This window comes from Rosa rugosa, chromosome 2 (assembly GCF_958449725.1).
Source record: "Rosa rugosa chromosome 2, drRosRugo1.1, whole genome shotgun sequence".
In the NCBI taxonomy this organism is placed as follows: Eukaryota; Viridiplantae; Streptophyta; class Magnoliopsida; order Rosales; family Rosaceae; genus Rosa; species Rosa rugosa.
The window spans coordinates 69630384-69647756 of record NC_084821.1 but is presented as its reverse complement, the minus strand read 5'-3'; the positions used below and the strand labels follow the sequence as shown (position 1 = coordinate 69647756).

The following is a 17373-nucleotide window of genomic DNA, read 5'->3' as shown; positions in this document are numbered from 1 at the left end:
ATTTCACTAGTAGGATGATCACGAATACATGCATGACCGATATTCTTTTACTTAGCACTATATATAATTATATATCTACATATATACGCCACACAAGTATTAGCGGCCATGATCTTCCAAACCCTAGACTCTAGGCCGACGACATGGGGTTAAAAGCAATACCGGTCTATCAAACACTTTCTATAGGTTCCTTGTTCGAATTTCATCGATCATGTTTACAAATCCCTGCATTTTCTACCTCATCTTCCAAATTTCTCGTTCAAATGTAACAACCCTAAGGTACAGAAGTTGAACGGATCCTAGCTTTTGCTCCTATTAAAGAAATTTTCCAGAACACTTTGCACAAATGCTAAAACGCAAAGTATAGCAGACATTATTGGACTCAAATAAAATATCCATTGGTAAAGGAGGTGACCTCAAGTTGTGGGCATGTCGATCACATCTAGCCAATGCAAGAGTCTAATGAGGAGATTTGGTCAACTCTTCCTTTCGATGACCTTTCAATTTTCGAACAAAAAAAGAGAGCTTTGGATTGAAATTAGAAGCATTTGAACATACACATACGTACGCCAAGTCCATATCAACGTTATCAATTGGGCCGGGCTTGTAATTAGCGAGGATGCATGAGAACATACAATTGCCAAATAATTTGTCAAATCCTAAAGGAGCTTTCCACACATAACTTGTTTAGATCCCCATTGAAAATCATGATTGCAGAGTTTTTTAGCAAATGCAAAATCATTTAATCATTTGAATTTGATCCAACAACTGAAAAACACATGGAGGAGTGCCGAGTACAATGTTTTTCATTAAACACTATAACTATTAGTTTATTACAACGTTATTTAAGTATGTGGACCGCATAGTCTCTTATTTTTAAATTTACAGCATTACATACGAATAAAAGTTGTTTAGTTTTTTTATCATTAGGGGAGGTTATGTCGAGATGCTTTCAGGTACAAAGTTTGTTCTGTATGTAAAAAGTTGAGATAAAATCATATCATACTCGGTCCATCGTGGAAATATAGAAATGTATTATAGTTGTCGTTATTCATTTACCCCTTTGACTCTTGAATTCTTTATTTTGCGATTATTTGTATGAGTTATAAAATTGACAACTTGAATGTTAAAACAAGAAATACATTTCCAAATAGTTAGCGCTTGTTGTAAATAAGGCGATTTTCTAATGATGGTCCCCATCATTTGGTGATGGGTATTGTAGTAGCTAGCTACCTAGCTTGGTTGATCATTTGGCCACTCATTCCTTAGAGCAAGTCCACCCATTCAGGTTAGCAGGTCAATACTGTTCACTGCTTTTTGCCTTTCATTTTCACAATTTAGGTTGACTGGTCAGATACTGTTCACAAAAGGTCACCATATGTCAGTTGGCAGGTCAATAAATTGACCCAGAGTGACCTTTTGTGAATAGTATTTGACCAGCCAACCTAGATGGTGGAAATGAAAGGCAAAAAACAGTGAATAGTATTGACCAGCCAACCTCAACAGGTAGACTTGCTCTTAGCCATCAAGTTTCATAGCCTGACCTCACCAGTCACGCCTTTCCTCATTTCACTCCTACGAAATAGCTTGAGGGATTCCCGCAACAAATCTTCCACATCACACTTTCAAATTACTAGGAATCAGTAGCCAGTGCCCAGTACTCAATGTTGGACTCATATTCCAAAAATTATCTATTTCCTAAATGTGACCTCAAGTTTTGGGCATGTCATATCCAGCTAAGGCCGAGCAGTCTCACTATTTGAACTCGTCAACTCCACCTTGCTAGGACTTTGTTTTTTCGAAGAAAAGGAAATGGAGTATTCCCACATCCAAAGGGAAAAGAACACAAAATTGGGGAGGCTGATCATCCACTTGCTAATCATTTATCAATTTTTAAGGCAACTCCTTTCCAAACCTTTTGACCACAACTTGATCTTGATAGGTACTGGCTAAACATAATCTCCATGACTACATATGTAGTTCAAGCAAGAAACTACCTCAATATATTAGATTTTGGGTACGTGCTACAAAAAAGTCATATATGCATACCTCATTGGAATAGTTATCTCATATATGTTATAGTCTATAATAACTTTTAAATTACTTTAAAAAATCGAACTGACGACATTTGACGTTCATAATTGACTCTTATTTTCTCTTTAAATCTCATTATAGCTTCATCCTTAATAAAATTGGAACACATAATCTCTTAAATGAGAAACTATCGCCTTATCACCCGACCAAACACACGCACCGATTAAGGACATGCTGTTAGTGCAAGCGCTTTATTGATTAGCTATGGAAAAGTTGTAAGAAACCATACCACCACCATTATATCATCTCCGGTTCTCGTGATAATGATACACATCCCAAGAAAAGCCTTGCATGTAATCTACTGTGCACACCTACCATCCTCCATCCTACCCATCTTTCAATCATAGAATTAGAAATATATTAGCACATGATAACAAGGTGAGGAGTCTAATATATTGTATATATTCCAAATGAAAAGGAGATAACCAAATAATGAGCAAAACAAAATAACGCTCATGAACTCAAAGTTGTAGTAGTGCTAGGTTTTCTTTGGTGAACTGTAGTACTTAGTTTTAGGGGGGTGTATTCAATTCAGATTTTAAAAGATTTTGTTTGAGTTTTTATAATCCATGGATTTACTTAATCCACGGATTGTTTAAATTCTATATGGACTCTGATTGATTCTAATGGATTGATTTACTAGTATTTGTTTAGATTTTATAAGTTCTTATGATGTTTTTGGTAGGTTATTTTTTTTTTCTTCTTTAAAAGCAATGGATGTATGGATCCAACTATAATGCTAGATCAGTGACAAAAAAGTGTGTGTGTGTGTCAATATATATATATATATATATATATATATATATATATATATATATATATATATATATATATATATTGACACACACACACACACTTTTTTGTCACTGATCTAGCCTTATAGCCATATATATATATATATATGGCAATCTACCATTCTTTATGTTTTTTTTGACGAAAGGAGGTCAGCCCATTATATAGATTCAGCAAGCAGTACAAAAACGAAACACCCCTAAGGGGTCGACAGAAAGAATCGTTTCTCAGAGTACCCTGAGACTCCTATTCTAAAACAAGAACAGGAACCCACTATACCCCCAGTACACCCACCTTTTAGACAGTTCACGCACATTAATTCCAAACAAAAATCAGTAATCTCCGAAGCAAGATAAAAAACCCTCAGAGATTATGATATTTGCGATCTAACAAAATTAATTGACAAGTCGAGGTTGTCGTCCTGGATCCCAAATTTTTATAAGAAATCCACCGGGATCCCAAATTCGAATCCAGAATAGAAGAAACCCACACTCTGCAGCCTTAGGCAACCCATGAGGGCCCAAGCCCAAGTCAGAAAAGTAGAGCCAAGCCCAAACCCAATTAGGGTTTGCCATTGTAGTCAATGCAATAGGGACTCTGGTCTTGCCGCCATCGTCGCACCCACCTGCCACCAAGCCTCCGGTCGACTTGCCCCAATGATCCAGACAACTCCCGACTCCAACACCGCCAGATGACAAGTGTGAACCAGTCGATCTAAGCAAACCAACGCCAACACCTTGGAAATAGGACCACCCAAACAGCAGAGCAACGACCACCCCTCTGCATCTTTGCCGCCCGACAAACAGCAGACGCCGAAGAGCCAGGAGATAGCCATGTCTGAGTTGCAGCCAGTCGTAGATAGGAGGCTCAAATAGAATCTGACCCGACCCGAACGAAAACTCCAATCCCCTCCGCCATGATCGAATCAGAACACCCTGCGCTGCCGGTAACGTTCCTCGACCTTTGAGCCTCGCCCGCCGTGGTCTTCTTAAGCCACCACTAACATCAAGAGGCTGAAACTCCAATAGTACACATGTCACTGTGCCTACCAGCCACCATGGCGCAGAAGGAGTCGGCGACGGAGAAGAGACGGTGCAAGCCAATCTTGATTTAGGAACCCCCAGAGGAGACGCCGTAGGTGTACTCCATACAAGATGAAGAAAGGTACAGAGAGGCCAAACCCGAGGGCGGCGCTCTCCCAACCCTGGCAGAGAGTTGCTAGGTCGAAACATTCCAATAGTTATCCATAAAGATTTATTTACCATTCTTTATGTTGTGTATAATGATATATGAATAATAAGAGAAAACTAATCAACCAAAATGTTATACAAAAAATAAAGTAGTAAACTAATGACATAATTTATTTCATATCTAATTTACAAAAGAAACATGTGTGTATGTAACGGCCTATTCTGGTTTTAGATGAATATATGTATATATATCGGCACCCGGCTTCAGGTTTGATTAAAAAAAAAGAAACATGTGTGTATGTATCATCTTAACAATACCATTGAAAGTGAGCTTAATTAGCTAGAAGGATTAAGGCTTCCAGAGCTATAGTGATAAAAATAAAAATAAATTATTAGATGAGAGCAGAGGCACAGGCAGAGGAGGATAGTGGGAAGATAGGTTTAAGACAAAATAGATGAGTGTCACCTATTGAGAGCTGCTTCTTGTTCTTGTTTTTCTTTTTCTTCTTTTTTTTTTTTGTTTTTTTTTTTGTTTGGTGAAGAGCTTCTTCATTTTTTGAGTGAGAAAGAATCCATCAAAATCTCTTGGAAAATGGTTAGATTGTTTTTGAGTTTTGATAAGTATAAAAAGCACTATAAAATCCTTCAAAATCCAGCATTTAATGAAATCCTTAAAAATCCGTATACTTTTGAATATCTGCAGATTTGAATGGATAATTTTAAATCTTAATTGAATACATCAAGATTTTAAAGGATTGTTTAAAATCTCAATTGAATACCCATAGATTTTCAAAATACAAAAAAATCTTGTAGACTCTTAAATGAATACACCCCCTTTAGATTTTACTGATGTAAATTTCTTATATTTGTACTTAGTCTTTGGCAAAATTACATTAATTATCCCTCTAAAAATTTATATTCCCCACTAATATTCCTTATAAATTGATGTACTTTAATTAGTAAAATGGCGTTATTGAAAATTATAATTTCATATTTCATTCTTATGATCTACCAAACACTACAATAGAAATGAAAAATTAATTCCAAAATTTAAGTTCTAGTAATATTCCAAACACTCACATGGAAATACTAAAATATATTCCATTCCATATCTGTTTGGAAAGGAAAATAAATCCTTTTCCAATTTTGACATTCCTGCTAACCAAATGTTTCTAACAAACGAATTAGTAAAAAAATAAAAATGAGAAAATATATTCAATACATGATAAATTTCCTTTAGATAAAGAGATTCATGGAATCCTTTTAGATAATTAGATTCTCAGAATCTCTTTTTGGATTCAAAGAATCTCTATAAAGAGCTTTAATTTTTCAAAAGACATTTCCAAACTTATCTTTTCGAATCTCCAACACATAAAAAGAATTTATATTTTCGATTCCAAAATTTTGTTTTTTTCATCAATAAATTTGGGAAAAAAAAAACTAATCTTTGGTTTCCAAGATTCCTGAAATATTGCCGGAGATATGGGGAATCATGAAGTCAAGAATTTTAATTTGATTCCAAATCCAAATTAAAAATAGAAATGGATTCTCTATTTCATCCACAGCTGTTTAGAAAGTAAGGTTTTACTGTTTATGGGTGCTAGGCTAAGAACAAATACAAATACAAATACAAAAACCAAAAAAATGAAGAAATAGTATTTGTATTCTATTGAAAGATGGTTCCATTATAAGTCAATCTCTTTGAGGACGCTTTTATTTGTTTATCTCCACTTGCCAATTAGCCACTCATCACCAAAAACAAGAATCAACTGGCTTTAACAGGCAAAGCCCTTTTACCTTTCTTCTTCTTCTCTCTGCATGTCACTTTATTGCGTTCACAGTACAGACCTCCATAAATATAAGATTGCGTACCAATGTGATTCTCAAGGTCTTATTCTTTAGTATTTTATATGCCAGTTCAACATAAGCCTGCACTAGTTTTATAATAAGGTTGTTGCTTTGATTCTGGCATTGGGTTTATATATTGCTTCAACTAGTCAATATCTGCTGTCATGAGTGTTTAGGTTCTGATCATCTCTTATAGTTATTCTTGTTTCTGAGTATTGAATACCCAGTTGCATATCCAAGTCAGCTCCAAGTATATAACCCAGGTAATAGAACAATTGAATTTTTTGTTTGCTGGGTTACTTGTTTCAATTACATATGATTTTTTACAAGTTGACCAATCTCAACAACACTACAAGAGTCATGTTTTGAGCCGTATCAGGTCAACTTTCTAGCCTACATGGTATTTATATAACACTAGATCTGTTTTTCTAAATACAGGACTAGTAGCCATGACTGAAGTTAATGGGATCAAGGCTCCAGAGAAGCTTGAGGTTCGTGCTTAAAGCATTGACCTTTGTTTCATTAAACCAGCTATGACAATATGAAGTTTCTATTCAGACTTTGTGTTTTCCAATTTTTAAACTCAATTTCTTTGCTGCAATAAGCAGGGGCATTTTAAAGCTATGGCAATTTGTTGGCTCCTCGGACTAGGGTCCTTAGTCGCATGGAACAGTGTTCTGACTATAGGTGATTACTATGGAATATTGTTTCCGGTAAGCGGCACATGTCCAGTACTTGTCTATAGCTCAGTTTCAATTTTGTACACAAATTAGTCTTCAGGTTCGATTTTGATTGCCCTTCTGAAATTGCAAGGCAGCATGAAAAAGAAACAGGATTTTTGATACATAGTCCTTAATGTCTGATACAGTTTGATATTTTGGGCAGAAATACCATCCTTCGAGGGTTCTCACCCTGGTTTATCAACCATTTGCATTTATATCAATGGGAATACTAGCATACAAGGAAGCAACAGTTAATACCAGAAAGAGGATCTTAATTGGATACACTCTCTTCTTTCTTGGTACCTTGATGATGATAGTTGTAAGTAATGCCTACATCTGGTTCATGAGGTTCATCATGGTTCTATTGCTTCATCAATTTAACTTTCTCCTGTACAATATATAGGTGGATGTTGCTACATCTGGCAGAGGAGGAATTGGACCTTATATTGGTATATGTGCAATGGTTGGTGTATTTGGGATTGCAGATGGTCATGTTCAAGGTGGAGTCATTGGTGATTTATCCTTGATGCGCCCTGAGTTCATCCAGGTTTGCTGAAAGCTTAGAGCTCAGTTACTTAATTTTCGAACGCTTATTTATATTTTTTATTAAAGGTTTAACTTCTTATTCTCCTTTTGCAGTCCTTCTTTGCTGGCTTGGCTGCATCAGGTGCTCTAACCTCTGCCTTGAGGCTGATGACAAGGGCTGCCTTTGAGAAGTATCATGATGGTCTTCGCAAGGGAACAAGTATGTGGATCTGTTTTAATAATGGATAAATTCTGGTTTATCTTGAGTCCATATCTGTTGTTATATTGTGGCTAAAAGAGTTTTAAAAATGATAATGTATGTGAGTTTGAGATACAGACTACACAGAAATATAATTACTAATGCACTAGTTATGTACTTCAGTAGTTCAGTTAATGATGGTGTCTTGATTTTGCAGTGATGTTCTTGGCCCTTTCCACATTCATCGAGTTCCTGTGTATATTTCTGTATGCAACTTACTTCTCTAAGTTACCCATAGTAAAGTACTACCGCTCAAAGGCAGCGTCGGAAGGCTCCAAAACTGTTATGGCTGATCTTGCTGCCGGTGGCATTCAAACACAAGCAGACATAGAAGTAATGCAGAACTTCTTTAATCTGACACCAAATTTTGTTTTAATCTCCGTAAGTGTATTCTTGAGGACTCGGTGCAACTACTAACGAACTTCTCAATTTTCACAGGCAATTCCACAACGATTGACCACTAAGCAATTATTCATTCAGAATTATGATTATGCACTTGGCTTGTTTCTGATATATGCATTGACATTATCAATCTTCCCTGGTTTCCTTTTTGAAAACACTGGAAAACACCAATTGGGCACATGGTAAGTTTCACTAGTTTTGTTTCCCTAAATGCTTATTTTGTGACACTAATGAGTATGACTCATATAATAATGTTCTTACTTGTATGTTTACAAAACAAGAACTAAGTTGGCTGGTGGTGAACTCTCAGGTATCCCCTTGTTCTGATCGCAATGTACAACGTGTTGGATTTTATATCGAGATACACACCTCTTATACCATGCTTGAAGATTGAAAACAGAAAGGGGCTCATGGTTGCAATTGGACTGCGTTTTCTCTTCGTTCCAGCGTTCTACTTCACCGCAAAATACGCTGACCAAGGTTGGATGATCCTGCTCACCTCAATCTTGGGTTTTACAAATGGTCATCTTACTGTTTGTCTCATGACAGTGGCACCAAAAGGCTACACGGTAAGTGAACATGTTTCATAAACTATACTAAATCCTAGTTATTTCTTGTGGTTAATTGCTGATACATTTTCCTTGGCTACTTTGATTTGCAGGGACCTGAGCAGAATGCCTTGGGCAATGTCCTTGCTTTCTGCCTTATGTGCGGCATATTTGCCGGGGTTTTACTCGATTGGTTATGGCTCATCGGCAACGGCAAATTTTAAAGAGCCAAATGAAGAAATAAAGATGCTATATGAATGGTAATCTCATGCTTGGATGAAGATCACATAGGAACTATCAATTGCTATCCAGTAGTTACAATGTAAATTGTTGTTTATGGCAGAAAAATTAGATGCCTAAAATGTTTGGAGAACTACATATAAATGTAGTCATGTAGATGGGTTTTTTTTTTTTTTTTTTTTAGATAAAAAAAGAAAAAAAAATGTAGATGGGTTTTTTCATAAGCCCAAAGCCCAACTAACCCCCACCCAGAAAATTCCTCATCAACTGGGCCCGAAAATAGCAAAGGTCCTAACCCAAATCCAGGGGGTGGGTATCAGGTGATGCATTCATATGTTTCTCGCCAATGCATCCTTAGTGGTATTAATCTAGTTGAAAAATGCAGTCCATGTGGCAATGCATCGATACAATATTCTTCTTGGTAATGTATTCTTTGTTTTAAAAACACCTTTGTATTGTGTAAGGTCCGAAATCACTAGGTTTTAAGTTCTTATAGTTCACCAATTATTTGCCTATTTTTCGTTCATCCCATTCTCTGATTCACCCCAAACCCTCCATCTATTTAGTCTTGTTGGTCATACTACTAATTCAAATCACCATCCAATTACAACCTTCCAAATTATAAGAAAAGGGTGACATAGTCCTCTCCTACTCGGAGCTTTCCCAGTCAAACATATATTAAGAACCCCCCGAGGGCTTTGCTTCTAATCCAGATCTTCGCTTTTTCATGTTGTAAACAAAGCCATTTTCTAGCGAGGAAGCAGCTGAAAGCATACTTATTCAAATGCGGCTTGCCCATTTTTCACAATATGAGCTCCAACATAGAAAATTAATGCATTTGTGAAGAACAAAATGATGCAACAGTTCGAATGCTACCAATTGCATCATTTACCACTTGACGGGCTTCTTTATACATAACATGCAAGCAATATTCAAATCATGAGCTGTTTGTTCATTTTGCAACATAAATGACTCATTGGGGTAGATAAGACTGACCTTGGCATCGGCACTAAACCCTTTAAGAAATTTTGTTTGGAGTATTCCTTGCCCAGTCAACAATGGCGACACAGCCATAGTTATAATTAGATAGGGTGACTAATAATATTTATACCGCCCCTGAGGTAGTGCTTTGCTTCTCATCCAGATCTTCGCTTTTCATGTTGTAAACAAAGCCATTTTCTAGTGAGGATGTGTATGTGTTTGAACTTAGAACAATTGGAACCATCAAAAGCTACCGTGTAGGTTATTGTTTCTATGGAACAAAACTCAGTTACATGCTTGAATGACTTGTAGAATCATGTTGTCTTAAAGCAGTCTTATTAAGATTGTTGTGACAATCAATCATATACTCTTTTTTTTTCTAGCTAAGGGATCAAGCACATACATAGTTACATACATATAGTGATGCAAAAACAAAAGATTTTGTTGACCTTTTGTGAGCATAGATTTGAGCTTAATCTCATGGCCGTGTGTTTCTTTCATAGACGTCAAACTACCTCGGCTAGTTCAAAGTTTTAAACACATTTAATTTCAAAATCCAAACTATACCCTAAACATGAATAAGGTCTTAAATCAATAGGGTGAGGTTTCAAAGTCTACATCAATTCACCCATATTTAATTTACCTACCTTCCTTTTCCTTCTTTAGGTTTAGAGACCTTAAGTGCTCTTTAACACATATGCATTATCTATCAAGTTCTTATGGCTTATCAGAAAAGTCATTCTTGTGTGCTTTTTATTTGGCGCAAAAACCAGTTGGCTCGCAAACTGTCTCTTTTGAGCGTGTGCGCAGGCGTGCCAGCACCGTGGGGTGCAGTCGTCGGGGTATTCCCTTGACCTGACTTATTCTTCAAGCGTTTGTGGACGAGGAGAGCACCAACCTCGCCACAAGGTTCTTCTCTAGCCTTCCGGGAAAGGACTTTCTGCCTTACGGATAAAGATTTTGGGTGTAATCTCTTCGCGTCACCGAATCGATACTTAGTATTGCAGACTAAGCAGAGCAATCACTGGGAAGTTTGGAGAAAGCACGGGTTGCGCTAAAGCGTGACTTTAGCTTCGCTGGGTTGCGAGGGCGTTACCCTTGCTTCGCTGGAAGTAACGGTGGCGGTTGCGCTCGCAGTCGGCTCCTAGGGAGACTAGGACTGGAAGTACGGTCGCCGGGTTGGTTTGGTGATGCTGACAGTCGGCTCTTGCAGAGACTGGGACTGGCGCAAGATCACCGGGTTTCAACGAGGTTGAAGGTTTGCTCCGGAGAGGCTTTGTAATCGCTAGGATTGATTGATTTGAGAGAGGTCATTTTTTTCGTCCTTGAAACCTGGTATATATACCTAGGGTTTCGACTGTTCCTTGTCATAGAAGGGATATTGATTGAAGTTTCCTATTCAATCCTCGCTACCTGACTCCAATAAGGTTTCGTTTTCCTCATGGATCACGGAATGGGTGAAGCTGAAACCCAAACCCGAGTAGGCTTATTTTTGGGCCGCAGGTATCGGCCCGTTATGCTAAATCCACTAAAGGATCTTGCCAAAATTACTTTTGGGCTCAAACATTGCCCCCCAGGCCCCGATATCAGGCCCATATTTGTAACTGATTGAAGGGGACTAAAACGACACGTCTGATGATCGAAACGATGCAATTAATGAGGGTTGCGTCTATTCGCTTGGCAAAACGTCTTTTCGTCGCATCGTTTCCCTCACAAAATCTTTTATTTAAATACCGCAGCCACTCTAGGCCAGTCACATCAGAATCCCTTCCAGTCTCTTAAACCCAGAAAAACTCCTGCTCCAAAACTACTTTGCAGAAACCCAGAAATGGCTCCGCCAAAGAAGGTGATCATCGATCAGGAAGAAGAACTCACTGATGGCATCGCTCGCACCTGGGGAGTCAAAATCGGTGCCCGCTGTCGCGCTCATACTTCCGTCCAGAGACCTTTGCTTCTCAGGCTTTCAAATCATCACGCCGGGCTGGGTCCGACACCGCGAGATTCCATTCCTGACGACGTCATCGTCCTCTATAGTCTGCCCATTCGTCGACCCGCCCAAGTCCTCCGGAGGACCCCTGCAGATTTCAGCAGTTGGGGTGCGCACAATCATCGAGCAAAAATAGGGCATTGGCCGTCCCACATCAGCGCAGAGGAGCTTTCCTGGTATCGTGAAGTAAGAGCACGAGATTTGGCTCGCTGGGACAGGGCAGGTATTACCCACACCATCGATTTATGCTTTCGCCTTCCTCGCGGTGGGAATCGCTCACCACTCGCTGCCTTTCTTTGCTTTTGGCATACTGCCACCAACACCTTTGATTTTCGATTTGGCCAAATGAGTATAACATTGTTGGATATCCTCACCATTACTGGATTACCCATCGATGGCGAGCCCTACCTGCATGGCCAATTTGATTCTGACACCTTCACCGCCACCATGGCCCAAACCGGTCGCAGTGCTCATAGCGGCTCCTATCCGCGGTGGGTGATCCACTATCGCAAAGAGCGCAATGCGACTGGTGGTATTGCTTTCCTGGAGTACTGGCTCTGCAAGTTCATTTTCTGTACTTCTGCTTGTAAGCCCACTGGCGCTTGGACTCTTCTAGCAACGGCCGCCGCGTGGGGCTAGGATAACCAGTGCTGGGTGCCCTCTATCGCACTTTATACCTGCTCATTCCAAACATTCCTTATTTGTACCAGACAGCTCATTCAAACATTCCTTATTTGTACCAGACAGCTCATTCAAACTGGTATATATACTAGTTTGGGAGCTAAACATTCCTTATTTTGGGAGCCAAACATTCCTTATCTGATTTGAGAGAGGTCCTTTTTTTCCTCTCTCATAGAAGGGATATTGATTGAAGTTTCCTATTCAATCCTCGCTACCCGACTCCAATAAGGTTTCGTTTTCCTCATGGATCACAGAATGGGTGAAGCTGAAACCCAAACCCGAGTAGGCTTATTTTTGGGCCGCAGGTATCGGCCCGTTATGCTAAATCCACTAAAGGATCTTGCCAAAATTACTTTTGGGCTCAAACACTTTTCATTCTTTCTCTTGAAACTTTTGTTTTTAGCAATGTATTCTCTTTGAACCAAGGTTGGTTACTGGCCAAAGAGAAGAAAAATGAAGAAAAGCATGTCAAATAGAAATTAATTAACTCTTTTTGTGTTTAGCACGTAAAATAATGGATTAAATACTTGTTACTCCTCGTACTTTTCCCTGAAAAACAGTTTGGTCCCTCGCCTTTTAAATTAAACTGAATAGTCCTTATTCTCTCAAATTCTCATATAACAAGTCCAAAATGATCCGAAATGACTATTATGCCCCTCATTTCCTATTTTTATTATTATTTTTGATTTTTTTCTCTATTTTTTAAATTTTTCTCCCTTTTTTTTTTTTATATTTTCTCTCTCCCTCCCTCTCTCCCTCTCTCCTGGCCGAACATTCTCTCTCTCTCTCTCCCTCGACCTCTCTTCTTCTTCTCTTCCTCTGCAACCACCGAAGAACACCAGCGCCGCCCTCTCCTCCGGCTCCCCCACCTCCACCGCCAAGAAGCTCCAGAACGCCATCCGCCTCCTCGAGTCCCAGCTCCGCTCTGAGGTCCTCTCCCACCTCTCCTCCCTCCAGCACGCCGACCACGCCCTCTCCACCGTCCGATCCTCCGTCCACACCCTCCAGTCCTCCCTCCGCCACACCCGATCCGAGCTCTCCTCCAAATATAATATCAGAATCATCGAAGATTCCGAGGCGAGTACGAAACTACGAACCGACCAGAGAGCTTTAATTCCCAGTCCAACAGCCTTCCACGGCTGTTACCGGCGGAGCAGTCCCAAGGAGCTAGGTGGGTGGGTGTTGCAGTGTGGAGGTAACGGTGGAAAACTGCGGAGGTTGGGAGGTGGGTGGGTGTTGCAGTGTGGAGGTAACGGTGGAAAAGTGCGGAGTTGAGCCCATAGGGGGGTGGGTAGCAAAAGGGGTGGGAGATGGTTGTGTAGGGGGGTGCATAAACCTAGAATAGGTTGGGAGTGTGTGATTTGTGGTGAGTGTGTGATAGGGGGAAGAGACCCGAAGGTGAGCTGGGCTGTGTATGGTGTGGAGGGGAATTGGGGTTCAGTGAGTTATGTTGGTGGAGGCGGATGGCGTTCTGGAGCTTCTCGGCGGTGGAGGCGGGGGAGCCGGAGGAGAGGGCGGCGCTGGTGTTCTCCGGTGGTTGCAGAGGAAGAGAAGAAGAAGAGAGGTCGAGGGAGAGAGAGAGAGACCGTGCGGCCAGGAGAGAGGGAGGGAGAGAGAAAATATAAAAAAAAGGGGAGAAAAATTAAAAAAAAATAGAGAAAAAATAAAAATAATAATAAAAATAGGAAATGAGGGGCATAATAGTCATTTCAGATCATTTTGGACTTGTTATATGAGAATTTGAGAGAATAATGACTATTCAGTTTAATTTAAAAGGCGAGGGACCAAACTGTTTTTCAGAGAAAAGTACGAGGAGTAACAAGTATTTAATCCTAAAATAATCTATATATAGAAATCTTTCTTTGTCTTTATCTGTATTTTTTTTTTTTGTGTAATTATTCAACTGATAATTATACATATACTAAAGTTGATCGCTTGCTTGCTACTGTTACTAAGCCGGTAACAGTAGCGGCTCGAGTATCAATGAAATTTGAGATTTTGAACATATGATTTTCATGTTGGGCATAGCCCCCTACTTTCGGTACATGCCTATTTCTTTCATTCCCCTATGTAGGATTTATAAACAGGCTATTAATAGAAGCAACCCAAATTGAGTACTTTAATAAATGAAGTTGGATTGATCACTAGTAAATAGTAATGTGTTACAAAATTTCATTTTATAATGGATGTAATAATAACAGTAAGAGTTCATGATCTTTGCATCTAGGAGTCTTTTCATCATGTTTTCTTGTCTTTCAGTCAAATTAGTGCCGTCCATTTATAGAAAACCCAGTTCCACATTCAAGCCAACCTTGCATTTTCTTGTCTTATAGTTTTAGATTGCATAATACTTCTGAGCTCCTGCATTATTATTTAGCTTGTTTCAAGGGTATATACTACTGTACTACTAAGGACTATTACATTGAAAAACCAGTTCCATATCCAATTCAGCCTTGTTTGTTCTTGGCTTTACCTTCTTGGACTATACAATAATTCTGATACTGCTTTCTGTATAAGTTTAATTATTTTTGTGCTGCATCGATCATTTTATCAAAATGCAGGGAGTAGCCATGGTTGATGCTCCACTTCAGGTTTGTGCGTATAGCATTGAACTTAGATTCATAAATTACTTAATTATGAGATTTTTTTGTTTGTTTTTTTTTTTTTTTTTTGGTATTGGTAGTGTGACCATATCTTGTCAATTCTGAAACAAGCAGGGACAGTATAAAGCTATGGCAGTTTGTTGGGTTCTTGGACTAGGGACTCTATTTGCGTGGAACAGTATGGTGACTATAGAAGATTACTATTATGTTCTATTTCCGGTGAGCACCTTGATCATGTTGTGTTCTTTATGGAGCTGAATCACAACTTACTAGACCGTTCTGTTTTTGTTTGAGATTTAAAACATTATGATTATGATCTTCCTATTGCAGGAATACCATCCTTCGCGGGTTCTTACCTGTCTTTATCAACCATTTGCACTTGCAATATTGGCAATATTTTCATACAATGAGGCAGAAGTTGATACAAGAAGGAGGATCTTAGTTGGTTACAATCTCTTCTTCCTTGGTACCTTTATGCTAATAATTGTGAGTAATGCCTACATCACATGTTCTCGGTTTGCTCCTTCTTGTCTATGTGATTCATCAATCATCATAGTTCTGTTACTTCAAACCAAATTTAGCTTCATTTTGAATTTGTAATAGGTAGATTTAGCTACATCTGGGACTGGAGGGATTGGATATTTTATTAGTATATGCACAATTGTTGGTGCATTTGGGGTTGCAAGTGCCCATGTTGAAGGTGGAGTTGTGGGTGAGCTATCTTTTATGTGCCCTGAATTCATCCAGGTTGAACTTTTATGTAAATGTTCCCAGTGACTTATTTTTAGAACATAAACTTTCAAACTTCTTATGATTGTTGTTTTTGGGTTCTGCTTCTGCAGTCCTTCTTTGCTGGCTTGGGTGCAGCAGGTGCTTTGACTTCTGCCTTAAGGTTGGTGACAAAAGCTGCCTTTAAGAACTACGACAATGGTCTTCGCAAGGGAGCAAGTAAGAAAACTTTCTGTATCAAAAAGACTGTTTGGTGAACGGTTCATCTTCATTTCTTTATATATCTCTATGGAGTTATTCACACTTTTGAATGAACTTTTAAGTATATTCTTCTGACTATTGTTTGCAGTGTTGTTCCTGGGAATTTCCACATTCATTGAGCTTTTGTGTGTTCTATCATATGCAATTTACTTCCCGAGACTGCCTATAGTAAAGTATTACCGCTCAAAGGCAGCCTCAGAAGGCTCTAAAACAGTATCAGCTGATCTTGCCGCTGCTGGTATTCAAAAACAAGCATCAGGCACAGAAGTATAGATAGCAACTTTTTCTAGTCTCATGAAGTCATTTTTGTTTTGAGGACAGACTCGGATAGATTTAAGTACTTACATGATTTTTAAACTTCCACAGGTCCAAAATGATGCTAACCTTCCACATAGATTGAGCAATAAGCAATTATTGGTACAAAATATAGATTATGCTCTTGACTTGTTTCTCATATATGTACTGACATTGTCAATCTTCCCTGGTTTCATATTTGAAAATACTGGAGAGCACCAGTTAGGGTCATGGTGAGTTTCAATGTTCCTCTCATTTGAAGTAAATTCTGTTTTTGGAGTAACTGAACTCTAGCACTATGCAGGTATCCACTTGTTCTAGTGGCAGTGTACAATGTGTTGGATTTGATATCAAGATACATACCTGTTGTGCATTTCCTAAAGATCGAATCCAGAAAGGGTCTCATGATTGCAATCCTATCTCGTTTTTTATTCGTTCCTGCATTCTACTTCACCGCAAAATATGGTGATCAGGCAGGGATGATCATACTCACATCAGTCCTAGGATTAACAAATGGTTATCTCAGTGTCTGTGTAATGACAGTGGCACCGCGCGGTTATAAGGTAAGTTAATTTTTGTCAACATGGTTCATTGCTCATGTAAATATTCACATATATAGGTTAATCTTAGTGGTTAATTGCTCCTGAAATTTACTTGCCTGGTTGATTTTGCAGGGCCCTGAGCAAAATGCCTTGGGAAACATTCTTGTGCTGTGTCTTTTGTGTGGCATATTTGTTGGGGGTTGCCTTAACTGGTTATGGCTCATTGGTAAAGACACATATTAAAAAGATCCAATTAGTGAAGAAACAAATTGGCACTAGTTGGATACTAGTTAACTGAAAGCAACTGATTAATTGTAATTATACTTTGTAAAACTTTATTAACCATCATGATGTAGTACTCAATCTCTTCTTTTTTCTTAATCAAGGTGGGCTTCCTGGCCACAAAGGGGGAAAAAAAAAAACCATGTGGCTTGAAATGTCAACTTTTGTAGAAAGTAAATCCTTCTGTCTCTATGCCTAACATTCTCTACCGCCGCCCTTTATCTTTTCGGTTTCATCGGCCGATTTCTATGGTTCACAACTACCTAACTACCTTGGACATCTGATATCACACACCTTTCCTATGGTGATTAGGAATGGATGGTTTTTACGAATGTTAATCTCATTGTTGGTGAGCATGGGTACTGTAAATTTTGTGGTTTCTCATGAAAAGGG

General features: G+C 38.8%; 2 protein-coding genes across 3 annotated transcripts; both read left to right on the top strand.

Moving 5' to 3' along the window:
• The first annotated feature begins 5772 nt into the window (after positions 1-5772).
• LOC133733473 (equilibrative nucleotide transporter 3-like) lies at positions 5773-8795 on the top strand. Of its 2 annotated transcripts, none has more exons than XM_062161100.1 (10): positions 5773-5858; positions 6363-6415; positions 6533-6637; positions 6810-6965; positions 7050-7193; positions 7286-7391; positions 7588-7763; positions 7869-8014; positions 8143-8401; positions 8494-8795. In XM_062161100.1, exons 2-10 carry the CDS (start codon positions 6374-6376, stop codon positions 8602-8604), a joined length of 1245 nt encoding a protein of 414 aa, XP_062017084.1. In that variant the 5' UTR covers positions 5773-5858; positions 6363-6373; the 3' UTR covers positions 8605-8795. The 2 variants fall into 2 exon arrangements, with proteins under 2 accessions (XP_062017084.1, XP_062017083.1); XM_062161099.1 differs by having other exon boundaries at positions 5811-6187.
• A 6194-nt stretch (positions 8796-14989) lies between these two features.
• LOC133734708 (equilibrative nucleotide transporter 3-like) lies at positions 14990-16941 on the top strand. The gene is made up of 8 exons (XM_062162321.1): positions 14990-15091; positions 15203-15358; positions 15476-15619; positions 15715-15820; positions 15951-16129; positions 16229-16389; positions 16461-16719; positions 16831-16941. The coding sequence occupies exons 1-8, from the start codon at positions 15002-15004 to the stop codon at positions 16939-16941; spliced, it is 1206 nt and encodes a 401-aa protein (XP_062018305.1). The 5' UTR covers positions 14990-15001.
• Positions 16942-17373: the final 432 nt, after the last annotated feature.